The sequence below is a fragment of the Loa loa genome, assembly GCF_000183805.2.
Source record: "Loa loa unplaced genomic scaffold supercont3.4, whole genome shotgun sequence".
NCBI classification, from domain to species: Eukaryota; Metazoa; Nematoda; class Chromadorea; order Rhabditida; family Onchocercidae; genus Loa; species Loa loa.
In genome coordinates this window covers 764,108-773,436 of record NW_018108184.1, presented here as the reverse complement: position 1 = coordinate 773,436, position 9,329 = coordinate 764,108, and the positions used below count along the sequence as shown (strand labels likewise).

The window sequence follows — 9,329 nt, the reverse complement described above, 5'->3', positions numbered from 1 at the left end:
AAAAAAAAAAAAAAAGCAAAAACAAAATGGAATGGCTATTTTGAGAATTTTCATTTCAATCGAACAAAAGTATCGCAAAAATGTCATAATAATGCTATGAAATTATTTCATACCAATTCTAAATATTCAGGCTGATGATAACTTTTCTACGAAATTAAATAATAAAATATACGGTTCATAATATACGGTAATACAGTGATACGGTAAATGTGATGAATACATTGATGCAATGGTAGATGAATAAATGCATCGAAATTGCAAGAATGTTTTCATTTATTTAATGAATGTACTTGTTTAATTTACCAAAAAAGAAGTTGAGAATTAAAGATATCAAAGTTCAAATTCATGAAAATTGATAGGAATTACGATTGAAATTTTGATGGAAATAGTTTGAGAACAGAAATTTTAAGTATAATGATTGATATGATTAATATTTATGATATCAGTTATTAAATGATAAAGGAATCAGCTGTTGAAACTGAAAGATTAAAAGCTAAAAATTCATTGTATTTCCGTTATCACAAAAATATTCTACCATAATTCATTATCATTTATTGTTTTTTTCATTTGATGATATATCATTTTTTTTTATTCCAAAATTTAAGTTTTTAAAAACTATTTTTACAAAGCGCTCTTTTTATTTCCATTTAACAAAAGTAATCTATTTTAAGTTTAATTTCTGCAAAATAATTTTTGCTGCGCCATGTAATTAAATTCCTTTAAGTGTTGAAAATTAAACTTTCTTAAACTTCTCTCTCATCCCCATTATAAAAGTTTCAAGAATTGGGATTTTAAATTCAAAACAATCAACTGTTTCAACTCAAAGTAATAACACATTGCGGAAAATACAAAATGTCACCTTAACCACTATTGTACTTTCAGTCACCAAATAATTTTCATTATGATTTTATCAGGTCAATAAAGAATTGTATATCACTTGCTTTTTCAAATCCAAATTTCTGATTGAGTTGCAATAATTAATTAAATTTAGTAATGATAATGGGAAAGTTGCTTTATAAGAAGAATGAAAATATTGCTTAATCATAATTAATTAAAATATTTTGTAATTGAAGAATTATATTAAAAAAGATTTTGACATCTACGAATGAATTGTACTTAAACATTAACAATAAAACAAGAGGAGAAGAAGAAATTTTAGAAATGTTTGCATAAATGGGTATGGGTATTCGACTAAATGGGTATTTAAATTTGAAAATGGATGGATAGATGGGTTGATCTGCTTCAATGTGCATCATTTATGGGTAAGTTGACCTGTATCTGTCAACAAGTATTAATTATTTTGTTGGGAAGGTTAACTGATGTGAATCGTTTAAATTCAATATGATTCTCTTTTTGTCACATCACTCAGTTCATGGATTAGTAATCAAGTTTACCTCTTTATCAATCATCATTAATAAACTGTCGATGTTACAGTATGTGGGATGAATCTATAATACAAGGGAAGAAAGGAAATGCATGTGTACATATCTCAAAGGTAATCCGGAAATATAAAACTGCTCTTTGGCTGGAATTGTTGGCCAGATATGACTCTCTTTTGGAAATATCCTATAAGAGACAAAGAAACCATATCAGACAGCCACAACTAGGCTAATTAGTAATTATTGTAATTTTGGTCGATCATTAGTTGACAAAGATTTCGTATTTAACTTAAAACTTCCTGGACATAACTTCACTTGATTTTCAACCCTCGTCATTTCCGTTTTCTCTCCTTATGTACAGTATCGAAGGCTCAAATGTAAAAGTTACTCTATTAAACAAAAAAACTTGAAAATATCGATTTTTCGGCATAATAAATATGAAGTAAAAAAGATTACAACCATCTTTTAGTAGTAAAATTAGAAAAATTAATTCTGTAAAATATCACAATGAAAAAAATTTCGCAAAATGTTTTTTCACTTCAATTTTAAAGAAAAGTATAAATTTTTAGAATTACAAATGTCCCAAATGAACTGCAAAAGCATGCAGATTATTTGCATTTTTACAGGTAAAAATGCAATTCATTTAATCGTACACCTTTGTTTCTATTGTATAAATGATAATTTAGGAAGAAGAAATTCTAATTTTCCATTGTTTTTTTTCTTTTTTTTTTATCAGGATAGTTTAATTAGGCGAATAAATTGAACAGAGTTATTTAACGGCTAATGTTGTAAATCGCTTCTAGAAGTTTTACCTGATCTGATTATCATTAGTAAATTTTATTTAAAATGAATAGATATATATGACTGGACTAAAAGTTCAAAGTACAGGTAAATTACAGGTAAAAAATATAAGCAGTTTTCAAGCACAAAAATGATATCCGTATTATACAAATGAATTAGTAAAAAGTTGTTAAACACACTTCAACAAGTTTTATCAGTTAACTTAAAACTAAATTGGAAAAGAATGCATACTTTCTGGACGCACTTTGACTTAAAAGCTTTTCATGTGCAAATTTTTTTTTTTCTTTAAAATATTTTGAGTTCATACCTAAATTGGAAGTAATAAAAGAGGAGAAGGATAATGAAGACAAAGTTTTGTTGCTGATTAAACAGCAATGAAAGCAATTTAGATAATTCATACAGTAATTATAATAGCACTTTTGAACTATAAAATTACTAATTATTATTTAAATAAGGATAATAGCCTGAATAAATTAATACTAATTAATGAACTAATTTGAAGACGTATTTCATGTTTGCTATTTTTCTTTTTTTTTTTTGTTCAAGAAGAGATGAAATGGGCGGTTGTTATCTGACAGTGTTTTTTATGATAAAAGGAATTTGCATAAAAAATTATATTTGTGATATGATATAAAAAATTTGTGGTTAAAAATAAATTTTAAATTTCTGTTTCGTTGTCATTTTGTTAATTTCCTTGCTTATTGATTTTTATTTAAATTAATTGAATAACGATCTTGTTATTTGGAATTAATTATTCGAATAAAATTGTTGACATTGTTAGTTGTGACATCGTTATTCTTCAATTCTATTCCTTTACTTAATTATTTTATTGCTATTCATTTTATTTGAGATTTCATTCAGTGATCAGACAAGTGAGATTTTAAAAAATGTGAGATTTTAGAGAAACTTTTGGTTATTATAATTTTCGTAATTTCATTTTTTTTTCATAATTTGCTTAAGCGTAAGTTATTTACACTGCGAGAATTTATAGGCTGGAGTTGCAAGTGTGATAGCTGTCACTAAGTAATTGGTATTTAATCACTACTCTCTCCACTATTATCAGTTTTTAGAACTATACCGTTGAAATTATAAAATCTTCAGCACTTTTTCAAAAAGCCCATCCTAAAATTTAAAGTTAAATTTTTAAATTCAATTGAACTGTGAAGTTTTCCGAATTTTCAAATCACTGAATGAATAACAATCTTTCATGAACAATACATATCGGCCATTGATCATGGGTCAACATGGATGGGCTGTTTGAGAAAGATTTGAAAATCTTGTCTCTGTTTGAGAACAAAAACACGATAGAGAAAAAGAAAATGGAGTAGAAGATTTGGCATTAACAGCAAAAGTGACAAAAACGAAGATTTGGACCATGACGCACTCTCCCGTGAAAACCGCCTGTTTGATTACTGACGCTACTACTGACGCGCGTGCTCGACGCTTGAAGAAACGCCAAACACGGAATCGACTAACTGTCGATCATCAACATATTCTACATGGCATTCAACGCATCAGAAGAAAAACGATCTTCTTCGCGTAGCAACACAATTTGTCTACGAGTTATCAAACGTGCGCAAAGGAACTGAAATCGATGAACACGCCGGAAACGTGAAACTTTGTCGGTTAATGTTAATAGAATAAAAATTATGCTGCAAATTTTATTAAAGAAAAAAAGTTGTAAATATAAATGAAAATGAAGGAAAAGTTGATGAATTCCTGAAATCAAACGAATCAGCGATTGGGAAAGTTTGAAAAGTAGAAGAAACACCTCTGAAAAATGAATTCCTTGCAACATATATGGAAAAGAAGAGCGGAATTTGTACCAGAAAGATGGATGAGAAATTTTAGAAATTCTTAAATTGATTTTTCCTTTTGCCCATTACTAAAGGATATTTTCCATACATGAATTTTATTTAATTTCAAAGTGATAGAAGAAGTGAGAGGTATAAGAAATTAATGAGAAGACTTGAAGATTTAAAGTTTACATCAGAATTCTCAAATATCAAATATACCTTCGGCTGTTTATCAATTCCAATATTGCAACTCAATTTTAATTCGACTAAAATCTCAATTTATTAGCTAAGAATTTCAATTCATAATATAGTTTTCCTTTATTTTACTGTAAATATGTATTTTTTTTTTAATGAAAAGTATTCCAAAAGATTCGACTAGATGTAGCAAATAAACTAATTAATTAATAATCCGAAACCAAATATGTTAATCGATAACATATTCCTAAACTTGATTGTTCAAAAATTTTTCCATTAACATATTTACCTGCTATTTGAATCCTACCACTGATTTAATGAAATTCAATTTGATTGAATTTCTTGATAATTGTAATGGATTTGATATGCTTTTCTAATATTAAAAATTATCTTTCCCCACTAATTTCATATTTGGGTCAGTACTTTGAGATGTTAATCTTTTAAGTACTAATTGAGAGGTTTGAATTTAGTAAAAAATTTTAGCGTTCAAATAGTAAGCTTTAACTATGCAAATTCACTGATAACTTTCAGCAAATTTTTTCCGAACAATCAGAATTTCAATGATTCAATATTCAGGTAATTATATCTGTAATGGAAGCATTATTATCAACGTTAATTATTAGCAATGAATGGTAATTATCGGCGATTTGCAGCTTAACAATCGTGTTATAAAGTGAATAATTATTTAATTCTTCAAGTACCAAAATTCATAGATTAAATTTCAGCACTTTTATCATAACCGATCAGATGACAACACTTAATGCAATCAATTGAAAGAAGAAAATTGAACTCTATGCTGTAAAACTCCAAGCACTTGGCCACATTCAAACGGTCAAGAAAAATAATGCTTATCAAAAGAGGGACAAACTTACTGAAGTAGCCAAATCCATTTCCTGCAGCTTTGAAAAACGTTATTGATAGTTTGCGCACTGCAAAAATACATGTATATATATACACATATATATATATACATATACATATATATATATATATATACATAGAACTGCGCATTTTGGGAAGATAGCGCCAGCCTGGATTGGTTAATCTTTTTAGTGTTTGTATGAAAAACTTCAATTATTAATAAATTAGAGAAGAAAAAAGGTCTTAAAAAAATAAGGTTTGAAATTGAGTTGAATAGATATGTCGTGATTTATGTTTAGATTTAGGCATATATTGGAATCCTTTTCATTAAATGCAAAATCAGGTCCATATATTAAGAAAGTTTTTCAAGAATCTAAATCTTCCCAGACATGTAATCCTGATAAAAATAGCAACCTGTTGTTATTCGGAAAATAGTTTTGTGTGTGAAATTTTCCTTAAATTATTGTTGAGACATAGCAAGAGTGTCTGAAATACGATAACCGGAAACATCCAAAAAAAGGAATGCTCAACTTTAAGATAAAAAAAACTTTTTGTCATTACCTTCCGGCAAAATTTCACTTCCTTTTCTTTTTTTTGTGTTTTTAATCATCAGTTTTTGAGTAAATTAACAAATGAATATATTAAAGTGATCTTTATCAGTTCTAATTATCCATTTTGGTGGCAATTTATCTGTCATTGACATGCTTGAGAAAATTTACATTCCTAACATATAAATCGGATTTTGGATTGATTAAATACATTCCTGCATTTTAAATGAAAAATTACGCTTTGCTTTTTTCATTCCTTCAATTTTCACCAGTGACAAACGATTGACATCGATTGACATTTAAGAGGAAACTGTTGATACGTCCAAGAATTTGGAAAGTTTTTATTTTGGCCACTTTCCGACAAAATTGAGCAAATTTTTTCTAAAGTTTACAGAATTTTTCAAAAATAATCATCCATCTTCCTTAATTTTTTTTCAGCTAAATTAATCATTAAAGCCCAAAGAATCATTCATTTGGATGAGAATATAACTAAAGTTTTTTTAATACATTACTAACAAATGCAAAAAATTCCCAGACCCTAACTCAGTATGCAAGTGCTTGCATGTATTTTCTTAATAAGCCTAGTTTTTCGTAACGGCCTTAGGAAAAGGAATGTTCTGGGCTCTTTCATTTGAAAAAATTCCTTTTGCCCTATCAATCCGATCGTATTTCTTGCGATGCAAACAAAAGTATTTCTAACATTCCACAAAGATATAATATTTGCATTATTCATTTCAGTGATTATAAATGTAACACTATGATAAAGTTGAAAATCTATCAGTATTTGAAGTTTCCGTTATTTTTCCACAAATAACTTCATTATTTTAAAAAGATAAATGAAATTTATCGTTGATTGATAGTCTTCAATTCGTATCACTAATTATGATTTATAGCAAGTATATGGTTTAATTTAGAAAAATAATTTATCCATGATTAATTAATGAAGTAGAAAATATTAATGAGCATAAATTCAGAATCCCTTAATAATCTTCCAGGAAAAAATGTTTCATAAATAATTAATAGGTTTTTTATCGATTTTCTTGAAGTTTGAATTTTCCAAAAATTTTCTAATACTAAATTTTTTAATAGCTAAAATTTTCTAATAGATAAATTATTTTTTTATAAAATCAAAAGCTATATAATTTCTCTCAATAACATTTCTATTTGAAACATAGAATTTCATTTTCTAATTGCAAAGTTTTAGAAGTATTATTTTCTTAAAGATTGGAAACTTTGGAATTTTTTAGAATTACAAAATTTAAATTCACAGATAATTTGAAAGCATTTTCACTGAAAATTATTTACTTATAGTATTGAAAATAGGAAAAGTTATTTAATTTAAAGTAAAAAAGTTTAATTAGCAATGAAAAACTTACATCGTTGAATACCGTTGTCATCAAATACGGAATGATGATAGGTTGATGAACCGGAAAATTTTTGCGAAGGATTTTTAATAGTATTAGTAAGAAAGGAAGAATCTAGGGCGATAGCTTTAGACGCTGATGGTAAATTGTTGTTGGTATTGAGATTCATTTCATTACGGCTGCATATTTTACATGGATAACAGCAACAGAACAAATGAGTTAGGAAGAATAATGATTGATGATGATTTACCGGTTGTGACTTCGGTAAACTCGTCCCTTTTGCGTCTAATATTTGCTCCCGAACTGTGTCTAACTCTTCTTTTTCAAATAATAAACTTTTTTTGATACTTTCACTCAACGACATTCTGTGACATTTTACATGAACTGTTGTAATTTTTAATTAAAAGTATTAATTGAAATAATAATTTCTTTCTTCACCTTCTCTTTAAATTTCACATTTTTTTTTTTGTCCTAAACGAAAATTTCCAATTGGAGCAAAAGTTTTTGAGTTTGTAAGCCTTTGAGTCTTTGTGTTTTTGAGCTTGATGATTTTACCAAAGCTTTTTTAGGCTTATCTAAAGCCCAAATAAATTAAGAGTAGTGCAGTTGTAACGAGAATTTTTAGTTGTTGTCGTTTTCTTTTGGCTATGAAAGAGGAAAGATGCTTGTCTCGATCATAGCTAATCCATATTCTCGACTAATTCTCGCTTCCTCCATCTTTTCCGCTTCTGTTTCCTGTTATTATCTGCTTACCAGTCCTCCTCTTCTTTTAATAAATTCTTCTATTTAAATTTGCTGCATCCCTTATCATTGATAATATAAGAATTCAAATGTTGCATCAGTCGTAATACCCGAAATGATAGTTAATTATTACTATGACAATATGAGAATTCGATTTGATCCTTCATTAATTAATTAATTTTCACGTAGTGGTAGAAGTATTAAACCAAATTTCGCATATAAATTGTTAATGATTTCATCCTGAAATATAATACGCTAAAATTGTTAGATTAATACAACAAAAAAAAGTGGCTACAGCAAAAAATTTCGAAAATACAACTATTGATCGATTAATTAATTAATTAATTAGTTTCACACAGTATGTTATGAGTGTAAATTCGCTGTAATTTCGTTTTTTTTTTTTTTCAACCATAAAGGTAGGAGTATTATGGAGATGAAGAAATTCGTTTTCTACAGAATGAAACATTTTTGACAAAAAAAAACTGAAGTTTTATTTGCATAATCTTTTTTTTGGATGTTCAAAATTATATAATTTTCGCTAAAGATAGAGAATAACTGTTCTAGGTGACAATCTATCCGCAATGAACCGTCCCATTAGCCGATCAATAATCTATTTTTGAACATAACAGTAATTATCAGAAGCAGCTGTAGGGTAACATATACGTAGAGATAAGAATAATACATTGTAAAGGTAGTATGTCATTACTGTAGGATGTTTTGTCGGTTGCATCTTATGGCATTTACTGTAGTCATACAATAATTCTGATACCGTTAACGAAGGATATTAATGCTGCACTTATAGTTTCGAATTAAGATTAAAATGAGGAAGATTTTTGACATTATGAGATTATCATTAGCATATAGGAAGGAAATAATTTAAATGTGATAACAATGAAGATAAAAATGAAAGTAAAGTAAATTAGGCTCAAATTGTAGGAGGTTATAAAAAAGTAAGTGTCGTGCAGCATGTTGACAGCATTTGTTTGTGCTGTCAACATGCTGCACAACGACATTTCTCGTAGGCGTTTCCAATTTGATGGTGAATAGCACTACTCACCTTCATTGTTTTCACTGAGAGCCATAAATGGATTGGACTTTACGATAGTTATTGCACCCCACCCATATACTACGAAGTAATAGCTATGGAATACTATTAATAGATTAGATATTCGATCCGATCCCATATCCCCATTCACGTCATCGACCAATGATTTCAAGACTTATCGGTCTTCTTGGCTTTATCCTCTTTTGTTAAGTTACTGATCGGTTCTCAAAAGTAAACAATCCATTTCGAAAATTCCTCTCTTTACATTTTTCAGAACTTCAGAATTCTTAGCTTGAGAGATATTCTGAAGCTTTGGAAGAATTTTCCAGCTTTCAATGAATAAGTGTTAGAGGAGTAGCTTTTAAGAATGCATTAATTTTGTGCTTTAAAAGCAGCAAAATAATAATACCCTTTTTGGGAGAACGAAAAATTCGAATTCTTTCTTTCTTTCTCCGAGAAATTGAAGAAATTGGAAAAAATATGGCTTTTCATTTAATCTATCCAACCAAAAATGAACAAGGATAATAGTTGGACTGAAAAATATGAAATATATCATTCCATGAGAGCCAAGTGCTACCAGTTATTAAAAAGATAATACC

At 28.1% G+C, this 9,329-nt stretch overlaps 2 protein-coding genes across 2 annotated transcripts; one reads left to right on the top strand and one right to left on the bottom strand.

The window, feature by feature from the left end:
- Positions 1 to 1,173: 1,173 nt before the first annotated feature.
- Positions 1,174 to 4,807, top strand: LOAG_03461 (hypothetical protein; the record flags this gene model as incomplete). The annotated part of the gene is made up of 7 exons (XM_003138998.1): positions 1,174 to 1,199; positions 1,949 to 2,005; positions 2,727 to 2,743; positions 3,473 to 3,657; positions 3,699 to 3,805; positions 3,851 to 3,929; positions 4,748 to 4,807. 7 exons carry the CDS (start codon positions 1,174 to 1,176, stop codon positions 4,805 to 4,807), a joined length of 531 nt encoding a protein of 176 aa, XP_003139046.1.
- Positions 4,808 to 6,844: 2,037 nt separating this feature from the next.
- Positions 6,845 to 7,308, bottom strand: LOAG_03460 (hypothetical protein; the record flags this gene model as incomplete). The annotated part of the gene is made up of 2 exons (XM_003138997.1): positions 6,845 to 6,870; positions 6,957 to 7,308. The coding sequence occupies 2 exons, from the start codon at positions 7,306 to 7,308 to the stop codon at positions 6,845 to 6,847; spliced, it is 378 nt and encodes a 125-aa protein (XP_003139045.1).
- Positions 7,309 to 9,329: the final 2,021 nt, after the last annotated feature.